The 14,416-nt window shown below is 53.2% G+C and overlaps 1 protein-coding gene across 8 annotated transcripts in view; it reads left to right on the top strand.

Moving 5' to 3' along the window:
• Nucleotides 1-14,416, top strand: part of ADAMTS14 (ADAM metallopeptidase with thrombospondin type 1 motif 14) — a 74,265-nt gene that overhangs the window by 39,449 nt on the left and 20,400 nt on the right. For 6 of the 8 annotated variants that reach the window (XM_016121065.2, XM_036222840.1, XM_016121064.2 and 3 more), the window contains 7 exons: nt 5,675-5,758; nt 6,484-6,640; nt 7,943-8,048; nt 9,812-9,955; nt 10,563-10,695; nt 11,797-11,910; nt 14,005-14,153. In XM_016121065.2, coding sequence (XP_015976551.2) covers nt 5,675-5,758; nt 6,484-6,640; nt 7,943-8,048; nt 9,812-9,955; nt 10,563-10,695; nt 11,797-11,910; nt 14,005-14,153 — 887 coding nt within the window. The remainder of the gene's footprint in view (nt 1-5,674; nt 5,759-6,483; nt 6,641-7,942; nt 8,049-9,811; nt 9,956-10,562; nt 10,696-11,796; nt 11,911-14,004; nt 14,154-14,416) is intronic. The other 2 variants (XM_016121067.2, XM_016121066.2) reach the window with 1 other exon arrangement.

The following is a 14,416-nucleotide window of genomic DNA, read 5'->3' as shown; positions in this document are numbered from 1 at the left end:
GCAAAAACATGCCTCAGTCCCATGGAATAATTTGGGAACCACTGAGAGCGGTCTTGAAGGAGCTTAGAAGAGGCAGCTGTCCCTGTGGACTGGGGCAGAGAGGAAGGCTTTCCAGTGGGGGTTGGAGCTGAGCCAGCCTTGCAGGGGAGGGGGTATTTGGCAAGGTGAAGAGCAGGTAGGGGAAGTGTGATGGTGGTGGGTGGCATGGCAGGGTTGCGGAAACAGGAATTGGAAGGCAGCCCTGGGTGAGTGGGGAGGTGATGGAGGCCTGCAGAGAAATATCAAGGACTTAGCGATGGCAGGATGGCCCATCGGGCAGTAGCATGGGTTCTTGTGTGGAGAAAAAGTATGAGGAACAGTGCTTGAGGGTGGCACCTGTGGTGGATTTGGCAAAGGAGAGGATGGACACTAGAGGCCAGCTGAAGCTGTGATGAGCCAGCAGAAAGACCCAGGAAGCGGGGACTCTTGAGCTATCTTGGATATCTCAAATATCACACTCTCATCCCAGGACCTACCGCATGTCAGGCACAGGGCTGAGAACTTCATAGATGTGCTCCTTGATTACTCGCTGTGGCCTTATTTCAGGAAACATTTTTTGAACCTCTGTTCTACATAGCTAATAAGTGGCGAGACAGGATTAGAACCCAGATCTATCCGATTCCAAAGTTTGGGTTTTCCCCACACTGCAGCTGCGGCAGAACTTGGGGCAGGCAGCTCTGGGGGAGTGGGAAGAGGAGGTCCCTGAGCCTGGGAGGTGGGAAGAGTGCTGCCCTTTAACAGAGGAGCCCCTTTCTGAGATGGGTCTCCCTAGCAGAGTTAGGATCCTGAAGCTTCACATCCTTCACCCTGTGGCCAGGCCGGCCAACTAGGGGCATGACAAGAATTAGGCACCATCAGGGACTCTCTCCTTACCCTGGGGTAATGCATAGAATCTCTGGGGCAAGGACTCCCTTAGACATGAGGATGTGGGGATTCCCCTAGGGCCTGGAGCAGGAGCAGAGGGAGGATGAGAAGAGACAAAGAGGCTCTTTCATTGGTCCTCATGGAGCCAGTCTGCAGCTGGACCCCTCTTGGCAGCCTGTCCTTCTGGGTGGAGGGCTCCCTGCCTACCCTGCTCCTCACCCCACCAGTCTGGCTGACACTACAAAGGTGTTAGGCTTGGTTGTTAGGGATATATTGGCTGGTGACTTTGCGAAAGTCCTGCAAGTCTGACCTGCCTCAGGGCCTCTTTCCAAGCACTGAGGTCTCTCAGATGCCCTGCCTGGAAAAACTTGGTGCCCTTTCTAGACCTAGAGATTTGGATGCAGATGGTGTCAGACTGGGATCTTGGTAATCTCAGCCTGGGAGGATGGCATGCTGTCGGCACATAACGTGTTAAATATTCCTCATAAAGGCTACTTGGAGTACCACAGAAACAGCTTTCTTGCTGACAGAGAGGGTTGCTTTGCCAGACCTTTATCTTTTGTGGCATGTGAGTCTCCAAAGCAGCTCATCTTCCCTGCTCACTGGATAGGTATATCCTGCTCTCTCTTTTTTGCCCTTTCCCTTTTGTTTTTCCCTAAAAAACTGTCCACTGCTTTTAGGGCACTCAGAGACCCCTAAAACTAAAAACAAACAAACAAAAAATCACTTTAAGGCAGTGAATCTTAACCAGGAACAATTCCCCACCACCACCCCAGGAGACATTTGGGAAGGTTTGGCGAGGTTTTTTGGTGATCATAGCTGGAGAGGGTTGGTGCTACTTGCGTCTTGGTTAGGTTGCTGCTACTCATTCTACAGTGCACAGGTCTGCCTGCAACAGGGAATCATCAACATCAAAGTGTCCCTCCTGGCCAGGTTGAAAACCCTGCCCCAGGGTATTAGCTCCAGTTGCCACAAGCAGGTATTTACATTTGCAGAGCAAGCCCCCTGGGTAGAGAACAATGTCTAAACACAGAAGGGTGCGCCCTGGGATTCCTGGCAGGAGAGACATAATAGTAATGCAGAAACAGCAAAGCCTGGCACATAGTAGGTGTTCAGTGAATAGCAGCTTGTCCTTTCAATCCTAGGCTCTCTAGCTGTCTGCTTCCTTTTCCTGTTTTGTCTCCCCTTGGCCAGAAAGAGTCTTGACGTTTGCTTGTTTTTCCAGTACATAGCCAGTGGCCATCCCAAGCCAGTATGTGATGCTTAACCAAAACCTGGGGGCCTTGGCAGACAAACTTGAACTGGGCTGAGGCGCAGCAGCAGAGAGATTAGACACATGGTTCTTTTCTGCTCTGTGAGTGTGTTGAGGTTGTTATGCTTGTGCCCACTGCCATGGGAAGCAGTTCCGTTCCCCCTGAGCTGTCTTACTGGCCTTACCTCTGGCATTTGGGAGGCAACCATAGAGGGCAAAGGCTGTCAGAGCCAGGCCTTGGGTGCACAGACAGGCTGGAGCCTGTCAGGGTGCTGCCTATATGTGTGTTCCAGAGGGCTGGGGTCCTGGGCCTCTCAGGTAGCCATACTTTTTGGCTGCGGCTCCAGCGTGGGCTTGGGGCTATGGGTGGAACTCATGTTCCAGGAGGTCTGCACAGTTCTGGCTGGACATGGCAACATTGACTAGCCTCCTTCTTGGCCTGTGCAAAGTCTCAGGGCGGCAGCTTCAGCTGAATCAAAGCCCTGAGGTCCCTACTCAATCAAGGACTAGGGCTGAGAGGGGTGTGCACAGATGAATGTACCAGGGCTCCAGAGAGGGCCTGGACCAGGGGACTCGGAATGACGGGGCCAACCCCACCTATTTAAAAATGGAGCAATAAGGGGGCAAAATCCAACTGCTTTATTTTTATTATCCGTATTTAGTATAAGAAAAGACCATTGCTGAACCCTGCTCTTATCACAGCCTCAAAACTGTTCATTGGTTCTTGGACCTTAGGCCTCTATTTGGGGATAATTTTCCATCTTTTCCTGCAAATCATTTAGTGAGGTCTGTGTAACTGTCTCAGTTTTTGTTTATTTGCTGATGCCTTGATTTCATCATGGTTCTTAGAAGATGGTTTGCTGGGTCTAGGATTCTAGGTTGACAGTTTCTTTATCTTGGTGCTTTGATGGTGTTACTTCATTGTCTCCCCTTATTTCTGTTGAAAATCTACTTCCAACCCAATGGTCCTTCCTGATCTGGCTTCTGTTTTGCTGCCTGTAAGATCTTCTCTTTGCCTGATGTGAGCTTGGAGAGAATTCCTGAGAAACTAGTCACCTTCTGTCTCCAGGAGTGGAGCAGATGTGCTCAATAAAAACTTCAAGAGGGAGACTGAGGCCAGTGGAGGAAGTAGATGAGAAGGCTGAATGGGGTTCACAGCACAGAGAGCACCCCGTTACTGGGAGTGTGTGAGCATGAGCTGGGAAGAAATTCCCTGTCACATGGGGGTTGGCCTCAGTTACTTTGATTGCCAGTGACCCTGGGGCAATTCGATGGCTCCACATGACTTCTGCCTTCTTCTCCCCTGCTCCAGGCCTCTCTGCCCATCTCCACCGAAGGGCCTATTACCTTCTTAATTCAGAATCATTTCAGCTTTTCCAACAAGACCACCCCAGTCTCTGCTGGCCACATTCCACCATCTTCTGTTGCCCCAGGTCCTAGGGTGTGGCACATGAGTCTGCCGCAGAGCTCAGGATACCAGTCACCGGAAGCCTTTGGTCTCAGGTTATCTCAGAGTGCTGAGTGGTTTCTGCAGATGGCATGTCCTTTTCTGTTTGCTCAGTGTTCACATTTAGGCCAGTTACCTTGGAGTGAGAGGTGGCATCAGAAGACCCCACTCAGTCCCCCACCAGTGTTGGAAACTCAGGTTCCAATTCTATCTCCTACTCAGAGAGAGGCAGCCCCCTCCCCATTCCCACCGTGAGGACCTCCCAGTGTGCCAGGGTAGAAATGGCAACCATTGGAGCAGGATCACTGGAGTCTTTGATGGGTGGATTTGGCTTACTGAGTGTTGGGACAGAGTGAGTAACATGGTAAGATTCAAGCAGCACTTTGCCTGGTCCATTTTAGAGAGAGACAAAGGCAGGAAGGCAATGGCCCTGACTACTTCCAAACACCAGAGGCCCCGTAGGTACTCCCCTCCCTGACCCAGGGTGTCCCAGGGACCACTCACTTTCTCCGTCCCTGGGGCACAGATGTGGATGTGTAGAGCCTGTATTGCTGGTGACCCCATCCTTGGTCTGCATGCCTATAGGGCATGTCAGGGATGTCTGTGACACTGACCCCACCCCCCAGGTGGAAGGAAGGCCACGTTCTGGTGTTAGAGGGCTGAAATGTCTGGGTTATTTAAGAGTCATTTTATGCAGATCGATGATCATTTCTGCGGATCAGCAAAGAATCTGTAGGTTGGAATTCTATTAGGGAGAAAGTGTGTGTGGCCAACTGAAGCCCCACACCTTCTACTCGGCAGTTCTAGAGTAAGTCCAAAGCATGTGGGTTGAAAAGGGCATCATCTCTGTATGCATTGAGCACTTTGCTTCCATGATGTCTTTGCTTCTGCTGGGGTGGAGAGGAGGGTGGAAGGAAGTGCCATCACTCAGTGGACTTCCTGTTATTTCCTGTGTTGGGGTTTTGTGGGGACCTGCTGTCCCATAGTGGGCACCGGTCTTCGGTCTAAGTTGGGTCCAGACATGGATGCGAGGCAGACCCTGGTGGAAGCCTGGTGCTGGCTGCTCTCTGGTTGGCACCCTCACGAGTTGGGGCAGCTGCCAGTTCTGGGCACTGGAAGAGTAGGCGGGAGCTCTGCCGTGCATGCAGCTTCTGCTGCCATAGCTCTGTGCCCAAAGGCTGGCTCTGTCCTTGGCTGGCCTAGGAGGGCGTGTGTCAGCACAGGAGAAGCCTCCAGTCCCCCTCCTGGCTTTCCCCTCCCCAAAGAACTCTTACATATAGGATTGGCCTCACTGTTCCTCTCCATTTGGTGGACAGCAGTCCCTTTTTGGATTGTAGGCTGGTTACTTTGCTCATGAGCTGAAGGCCATGGAGAGATGGAAGTAGTGAGAACAGGGGAATACATGCTTTGATGAACTGTGCAAGGACTGTCCCACAGGTACTTGGGCTATGGGAGAAGGGACCTATCTAATGCAGTGCTCCTCAAACATAACTGTGCCTAAGAAGCCCTGGGGATCGTGTTCAAATGCAGACTTTGACTTGGGAGATGGGCCTGAGGCTGTGCATTTCTAATGAGCTCCCAGGTGGTGGTGATGCTGCAGGTTCAAGATCCTAGAGCTCTTCCCGAGAATTTGCCCTGGAGGAGGTGTCCCCAGGCACTACAGGGCAGACAGATGACTGCAGTGGCAATTGGAGAGGTACTCAAGGGTGTGAGGATGAGTGGCCCAACCTAGGTGACGTTTCTGGAAGGACTCTTCAGAGTTGTGGAAAGATGACAGTCCTTATCAGAGTGGCTGAGTTTGAGACCAGGCCCCTCACAACTTGCCTTTGTGGAGAGAGCTTAGGGTTGGAATTAGGTAGCCAGGATTTGGATCCCAGCTGTGCAGCTCATTAGCTGTATGGCCTTGGGCAGGTGTTTTTGCCTCTCTCTACCTCAGTTTTGTCATTTGTTAAATAGGGATAAGAATGCCTGCCTGATAAGGCCATGGTGAGGATGAAATGGCCCATTACCTGTTACATAGTAGGCCCATAATGAATGTTTGTGGCCCTGAAACTGCTATTCTCTGTTTGCAGGTGAATGAGATCTACCATGACGAGTCCCTGGGGGCCCACATAAACATTGCCCTTGTCCGCTTGATTATGGTCGGCTACCGACAGGTAAACACCTCTCGTTAGCAGGCAGGATTTGGAGGGAGAAGGGCTATGGGGCCAGTGCATTGGACCTGGCTGTGGTGAGACAGCCTCTGGCGAACATTTGGTCTCCAGAATCAGAACTCTGAGACTATTAAAATTAAGGTTTCAGTGGCAGAGGCATTTGGGGATAGTAAACAGAGACTCCTGGGTTCCCTTCAATGTGCTACATGGGCAATCCTATACCCTTACAGCTGAGGTCCCTCTTCTCAGGAATCAACGGGAAAGGGGGGCTTACAGAGGGCCAGCGACCAAAACAAGTCCATCTGTGATTGGGCCCCGGGGCCCTGGGCTCTGCCATCTTAGACCAGGTGCTTATTCTCCCCAGAAGGGGGATGACAACAGAACTTTTCTCCAGAGGCTTTTGTGGAGATTAAATAAGACAACAAACATGTAGTATAGAGAAAATGCTCAGAACCACACCTGCCTGTGGGTTAGTCGAGGATTAGAGATAATGTGTGTTGAGTTCTCCGCAGACAAGCGTCCCCCGCACAAGGCTTGGTGCGTGAACATAGCATAAAGTGGGAGGGCTGCATGCCAGTAGCAGTTGGAGCCAATGGCCTTGGGATAGGCACTGCAGCCCATGGACCTCAGTGTTCTCCTCCGCCAGTGGGAGGGAAGCCCTGGGTGCCCGCTGCGATCTGGGGGCTCCGACCGACTGCTCCGCTGTTGATGCTCTTCGGCCCCCACAGTCCCTGAGCCTGATTGAACGTGGGAACCCCTCTCGCAGCCTGGAGCAGGTGTGTCGCTGGGCGCACACTCAGCAGCGCCAGGACCCCGGCCATGCAGAGCACCATGACCACGTTGTCTTCCTCACCCGGCAGGACTTTGGGCCCTCAGGTATGCAAGGTACTGTATTTGCCGTAGCCAGGTATGTGCAGCTGCAGGGCAGAGGCTAAGGCTCAGGGCTGGGTTTGCTCTGGGGCCACAACAGGGAGGCTGGGAAGTCAGGTTCCCTGTCAGCGAAGAAGTCCATGGGACTTTGGGGACAGAACCTGGATGGACAGGTGGACAAGTTTGCAGCGATTTCTTTGAGACCCAGAGAAGCAAAGGGGTCCCCACCGTGGTCCCTGCCACCTTGGTCGAGGCTGCAGGTAACTCTGTGGTTGCCATCCCACAGCCTGGCTGCCTGAAGATACTCAGTATTTTTCAAGTTCCTTCTTCCTGCACCACATTCATTTGTCCTCATTGCAAGCCAAGTGGCACCTAGCGGGCTCGTGTGGACTTTGGAAAGGAAGTCCATGTTCTACTTGGAGCTCCACGCCTCTCTAGCCCAGTGGTCCCAGCTTACTTCATCTCCCTGGGTTCTCCCAACTGTCGATTGAGAAAATGATAGTACTTGCCTTCCTCCATTCCAGGGCTGCTGAAATGGCTGAGGGGGTACATGAAATGTCTGTGACAGCGTATGACTGTAAACACTCTGCAGACACATGAAGCTTTGACTATCCTGAGGCCTTGCACAGCCATTCTGTACCTTTGCCCATGTTCTCCCCATAATGTGTCCTGTCCCCCACCTCTGGAGATTTGTCCTCCAGGCCCAGCTCTATGTCCCCCATAAGTCATTCTCTGGTCCCCCTCAATCCCTTCAATTGAAACCATTCTCTTCCAGATCATTCCAGCACTCCCCTCTGTGCTCCTTGAACTCTGGCCCTGCACGCCACACCTAAGCTAACCTCCTAACTCCGAGTCGCTCTGCTATGCCATCTGTTTCTTAATGTGCGGGTTTGTGGCAGGGAAATGGTGGGAGTTGGGAACTGATTTTTCTTTTTTTCCCATAGTATCTAATACAGTGCCACCCATACTCTCCTGTAAAATAAGTTTGTTTGGTGACTGACCAACTGGCCAGCTGGAGGGATGTGTCTGGAAGTGGGGTGTGTGCAGGCTCAGGGTCTGTCTGGAAACCCCACTGCCTGGTTTTGAGGAGGGACCAACAGGTGCAGGGAGGCTATAGGCCTAGAGGGAAGCTGTACAGCCTTAGGATGTGGGGCAGCTCGGCCCAGGTTGCTCGACTGTGGGTGGAACTTTGCAAGGATCCGTCTTCCTCCAGGGACCCTCTAGCTGTGACCAGGTCAGGATATGGCACAAACCATATCATGTCCTGTCTAACCTGTACATGACTTATCTCTCTGCCCTCTGTCTCTTTCCCTGTAGGGTACGCACCTGTCACCGGCATGTGCCATCCCCTGAGAAGCTGTGCCCTCAACCACGAAGATGGTTTCTCCTCAGCCTTTGTAGTGGCCCATGAGACGGGTCATGTGTAAGTGGCACCAAGAGGGCGGGCTGTGCCATGAGCTCCAAGGAGGTCTGTAGGTGTGGGAGGCTTGGCCCCAGATCGAGCTCCAGTCCCGGTGTCTTAGGAGATGCCAGAGGATCTGCCCACACGGTGAGGCCCTGCCATGATGGGGACAGATACCAGGGACCTGGAAGCAATTCTGGGCCTGACTTGGGCCCATCCCCCGTATCCCAGGGCCAAGGGAGACCAGATGTGGCCCTCCCTGCCTTTCAGTACGTCAACGGCAGTGTACAGTCATAGGCAGTGATCAGCTGTCTGGATGGTCTCTATCCCTCTGTCCTACCCACACCTCAAGGACCTTCTGAAACCTGTTCCAGCCCACCTGGCACTCAGCACACACTGGATGGCTGGCCTAAGCCCGTCATTAATAGACACACTTGGACTCAGGCCACTGGCCAGGCTGGCAGCTGGCTTACTTGACCTTTGGCCTGGATTTCATTTAGAGTGTACTCATTTATTCATTCAGTCAGTATGTCCTGAGTATCTACTGTGCACCAGGCCCAGTTCTAGGAATGGGCCTGCAGTGGAGAACAGAACAGAGAGCACACAAGAAGCCACATACTGAGAGAAAGCCAATAAGCCTCTGTCCAGTATGTCAGATGGTGATGTGCACACGCCACCGTCATGCCCCCCAGCCTTGCCTGACCATAGGGGCAGAGCGAAGGGACACGCTCTCCAGCCCACACACAGAAGGAGGGCTGTTACCTGTAGTCCGAGGGACCCGGGAAGGAGATGGGCGGGCCAGCCCCAGAGTGGGGTGAGCAGCCCCTCTGTGCCCCTCTCTGCATCAGCCCTGTCAGCTCAAGAATCCTGTGTGGGTTTCATCCCAGCTCTGCCCCTCACTGGTCAGGCGGCACCTCCTCTCTAGGCCTTGGCTTCCTCATTTGCAGCATAGAGGCTGATACCAGGGCCACCTCTGAGATCCCCTCCTGCTCTCGAAGCCGATGGTTCCACACATTCTTAAGCCAGGAGTCTGCCTTCCTGTTTGTGGGGGTGGGGAATGTCCACTCTTCACTGAGTGGTGCCCCTTCCATTCAGAGAGATGAGGTCAAGCTTAGAAGCCTATGTGTCCATCCAGTGGTCAAGGCCAGATGTGGCTACCGGAAGTATTTAAGAATTTGGAATCTTTCGGCTTTGACATCAAATATTAAGTATAAAGAGCAAACTTTAAAATTTAAACTATCACTGTGGTAGATGCATACTGCATGCCAAATATCAAGGGGTCTGGAAGAAGCTTAAGAGGTTGGCTCAGGAAATGAGGTTGAACTGAACTGAATGAGACCCTGCCTCACTGGGAAGACAGCTCATTGCATGCGAGTTGTTAATGGTGATAGAGGTGGCTCCTGCTGTGGTTGGTCAGCACAGGGGCCCGGTGGCCAGGGAGGGTGTCCTGGGGCGGGCAGGGAGTGGGGCCGGAGCTGTCCTTAGAAGCTATGAGGATGTAGGTGGGGCTTGAGGCAGGGGCAGGGTGTCTGGGAGTAGAGAAGAGCAGGGGTGAAGGCTTTCAGGTCAGGGCAAAATGAGTCCAACTCCACTGCGGCACAGAGTGGGGCCTTGGCTTTCACCCAGAGGGGTGGCCTTCTGCACAGCATGGTGGGGAAACTGCGTCCAGGAGGTGGCCTGAAGCACGGTCAGGGCAGGGTCTCCCATTGCTGGCCCACCTGCCTGTCTTCCCAGGAGTGGGCTCCCTGGCCATGACTCTGCGCTCCCCTCTGTCAACCCTCTAGGCTCGGCATGGAGCATGACGGTCAGGGGAACGGCTGCGCAGATGAGACCAGCCTGGGCAGCGTCATGGCGCCCCTGGTGCAGGCTGCCTTCCACCGCTTCCACTGGTCCCGCTGCAGCAAGTTGGAACTCAGCCGCTACCTCCCGTAGGTCACCTCTGCCTTTGGGGCCCAGGCCGGGGGAGCACGCAGTCTGCCACTTCATCTCCCCCAAGTCATCTGCCCTCCCAGCACCATCCCACCCCTGACACACACTCAATTCCATGCTTTGCTGGTCAGCACAAGTGTTAGACTTGAGAGCGCAATGCCGAGAATGGGTACAGAGTGCATTTGGGTGGGGCAGGGGCAGACAGAGACACTGACCTCACCCAGCCCCTAGCCAGGGCCCCGCGTCCTACGTGCTGCATGGCAGGCTGACTTTTCTTCTACCTTCAGTGCAGTGAGCCCTTAACTTGTCCGTGAACTAACACTTAATCTTGACTATAGCGTGTCCCTCTAACATGGGCAAAACTTGCCCTATAAGATAGCTACAAGCTGAACTCCTAACCCCCAGCCCTGGGTGCCCTTGCTTTGGAGCCCCTCAGACACAATTGTCAGTGGACATGAGGTCCTGTTCAAGAGGGGTTTCAGGGCAACCACCCTCCCAGAAAGACCAGCGCAGAGCAGCAGGGTGGATTCCTGCAGGCCTTCCTTGCTAGTTAAACGTTGGGAATTCAAGCTTCAGCCTGTCTCACCTCCCTGTCTCCACCGGCAGCTCCTACAACTGCCTCCTTGACGACCCCTTTGCGCCTTCCTGGCCCCAGCCCCCAGAGCTGCCTGGCATCGACTACTCAATGGACGAGCAGTGCCGCTTTGACTTTGGCACTGGGTACCACACCTGTTCCACGGTGAGTTCCCATCGGCCTTTGCCAGCTGGGTTCCAGTGCCATATCCTTCTGTAACCCAGGCTGGTCATTCACAGAGCACCTTTGGCCCAGCCAGGCTGGTGGTCTGGAGACGGCCCTGCAAACTGGATGCCATCAGGGGAATGCATGGTGACCAGGTCCAGGCCTTGCCACCTTCTTCTACATATTGCCCCACCCAGGTCCACCTGTTAGGGTGGGCACTTGGCAGTGGCTGGAGAATGTTTTAGCCCTGAGAAAGAGGGGAACAACTGCTAACCAGGGCCTAGGCAGAGGCTCAGAGAAGGGACATCCCAGGGCAGAGTGCTTTCTGAGGGGCCAGATCTTGGTGACTTGAGTGCTTCAAACTCCCATCCAGATTTGCAGCCCCTTCCTCAGCTTTGCAGGACCAGGAGGCCCTGTGCATGGTCACCTTCCGCACCACCCAGGCCACACTGGGACACGTGGTCTCTGCTTTAGGGGTGGAAAAAGAACCTGGGATATGGGATTTCAATGCCCAAATGCTCTATTTGTAAGGACAGTTGTCTAGCTACCAGGGGATGATAGGACAGAAAAGAAAACTGAGGGCTTCTTGTACAATCTGAAACATAATTGCTAACCTATGTCATGGCTGGGTGTGATTGGAGGGAGACAGGAGTCCGAACCTTGTCTGGGTACTGCGGGGTCTCGACTGGACCAGCAGCTCCCTTGATGCCCCCCACATGCAAAGTCTCAGGGGCACCAAGGGTCTCAGCCTCCCTAGAACTTCAAACCTTAGTCCTTTCTCAGTGACAAAGTGACTTCTACAAAGGCAAGGATGGAGGCCTGGGGAATGAGAAAAGAGGAGGATGGGCTATGACTGGCTCTTCTTGGTGTCCTGTTGGAGAGAGGAGGCATCTCTGGAGGCCACTGGCACTTGGGGTAGGGTTAAGCTTGGGGGTGTGAATGGCTCTGGCTGGACTGGCCCCTCTCATCTCCCTTGCAGCATTTGGGGCCCAGTTTCCACTACTTCCTCCTCTCTCTCTGTCACTGCCCTTTTCCCACTAGATATCATGTCAGAGTTGGAGAGCTAGTCAGCCCAGTGACCCTGTTCCCCTTGCCATGCAGTTCACGACCTTTGAACCCTGCAAGCAGCTGTGGTGCAGCCACCCTGATAACCCATACTTCTGCAAGACCAAGAAGGGGCCCCCACTGGATGGGACCGAGTGCGCACCAGGAAAGGTACCTGTGGAACTGGGGTCTGCAGCAGGAGTGCCCTTCCTGGGGAACCTCCGCCTGCCCTCCAAGTGTATGATGAATGTGTGTTTGGGGGGGGGGGGTGTGCTACAGGACAATGTGAGCCCATGTGCATGGAGGCCTCGCATGAACTCTCACACACTCACACCTTTTTTCTCTCCCACACCTTAGTCCTTGCTTCTACAGTTTGCAGTGTCTCATTACCTCCTAGCCCATCTGGCAGAAACACTTACTCCCATTTCACAGATGAGGGGAGTGTGGTCCAAGCAGGTGAAGGAACTTGTGGAGGTCACATGGGGAGTAATTAGCAGAGAAGGGATGAAGGGAGGGCTCCAGGTGTTCTACCTACTGCCTCCCCTCCACATGTTCTTACACACATGTTCTTCCCCTGTAAGCCTGACTTTTCAGATGTCTTCCTGGTGTGTGTTCGCTCCCTCATGCATGTGTGGGCCAGGGCTTCGTTTGTCAGCGAGACTTTGTGGTCAAGAGCTCTGAGCAGGGGCCTGACACCTACTTCTGCTCTATTCCTGGCCCTGCTCTGATAGCTGTGTGGTGACCTTAGACCCTTCATTAACTTCTCCTGCTGACCTCTGATCAGACGTCCTTCTCACCCCTCAGGTGGTTCTGAAGTTACTGAGTCATGTCAAAACAGATGAGAGAGCTTGGAGGAAGCAGGGTGTTAAGAGAGGCGTAATGATTACTCAGCTTCAGCCACAGGGGACCCGCCCCCACCAGCCTGTCCTCTGCCCTCACCAGGCTCCTCTCACCCACATCTGTGAATGGTCTGTTCCTTCACAGATGGATGGGGCGTCCGGTGGCTTTGTTCAGGCCCACTGGGCTCCAACCCTGGCAGGCTATTATTCTGGAGACTGAGTGTGCCTGCTCCATGTGTTATCAGAGTTCCAGGCCCACTCCTGTCACATTTTCACGTAACAGTTCATCAGTGGCTCTCAATTTTGGCCACATATTATTAGAACCATCTGGGGAGCTTCAAAAGTCCCCACCCCCAGAACAGGGAGTGACTGCACATGGGGGTGAGCTATCTCTTTGGAGAGATGGAAAATATTCTAAAATTGGATTGTGATGACAGTTGCACGACACTGTAACTTTATGAAAAAATCGTTGACTACTACGCTTGAAATGAGTGAATTTTATGGTATGTAGAGTATATCTCTCATTACAGCTTTTTAAAAAAATTCCCTCCCCTAGAGATTCTGACTCAGTTGGTCTGGGGTGACGCCAAGGAATCAAGAGTTTTAAAAGTTTCCCTAGTGATTACGAGGCTGAGAAACACTCCATTATCTCTTGAAAAAGATCTGGAGAGCTTCGCTGTATTTCTTTCCTGTTGCCCTTTAGGACAAAGGAAGGGAGTTAACTTTGATTGAGCCCCACTTTGTGCCTGGCCCTGTGCTAAGGCCTTTGCAGGCATATTGCCTTCAGTTCTTAGAACAGACCCATTTAACAGGTGAGTAAACTGAGGCTCAGCAAGGTGAAGTTATGCCAAAGCCACACACAGCTAGGAATGACCGAGCTGGGATTCAGACCCACCCTCTTGGACTCGATGCATGGACGGGCCTCCCAGTGGGGCTGGCTTGCCTCCCATGAACACATCTGCCTGTGGCCCCTAGATGGTAATTTCAAGGTACAGAGCCAAGATCAACTCTAGATAGGGTGGGAAGATTGTGTCTACTCTCCCCTATCAACCTTTTATTTCTACTGGAGTAGTGAACAAATAAACACAGAGTCATCACCACCATTGATAATACTATCTGCCATTTCCGGAGGCCTGTGTGTGCCAGGTGTTACCTCACTGAATGCTCATAGCAGCCCTGTGCTATCATCTACATTGTTCAGTTGAGGAATAGGCTCGGAGGAGGGAGCTCTTTGTTGAAGGTCACTCAACTCATGGCAAGGCTGGGATTCTGTGTAACCCGCGGCTTGGGCTCTTACTATCTATCCCTTTCTTTGGGCTCATCTGCGGTGCCCGCCAGCTATGACCTGTGCCCGGTTGTGCACCCTCCATGGCAGGTTAGGGGGTAGTGGCCCCAGGGTGACCTCATGCCTTCTGCTCCATCCCAGTGGTGCTTCAAAGGTCACTGCATCTGGAAGTCACCGGAGCAGACCTACGGTCAGGATGGAGGCTGGAGCTCCTGGACCAACTTCGGGTCATGTTCACGGTCATGTGGGGGCGGGGTGCGATCCCGTAGCCGAAACTGTGACAATCCCTTGTAAGTATGCTTGGCTGGGGTGGGCAGGGCAGGGAACCCCTGTCTTTAGGCCTGAGAGGCTTGGAAGGGAAGGCAATGGGGGACAAGGCACAAGAGAGAGGGACCCCTACAGGCGGTTGTATATTCTAATGGATGAGGACTCAGAATTGTGAAGGGAGGAGGAGGAGAGGACAGATCACTTCCACCTGGGTCTGACATCTGAGAATGGTTTTGAACCAGTGATTTTCAAACTTATGTGCCAAAGTTTTCCTGGAGAGTCCTGG

The sequence above is a fragment of the Rousettus aegyptiacus genome, unplaced genomic scaffold (genome assembly GCF_014176215.1).
Source record: "Rousettus aegyptiacus isolate mRouAeg1 unplaced genomic scaffold, mRouAeg1.p scaffold_m13_p_6, whole genome shotgun sequence".
In the NCBI taxonomy this organism is placed as follows: Eukaryota; Metazoa; Chordata; class Mammalia; order Chiroptera; family Pteropodidae; genus Rousettus; species Rousettus aegyptiacus.
This window is presented reverse-complemented; position numbering and strand designations above follow the sequence as displayed.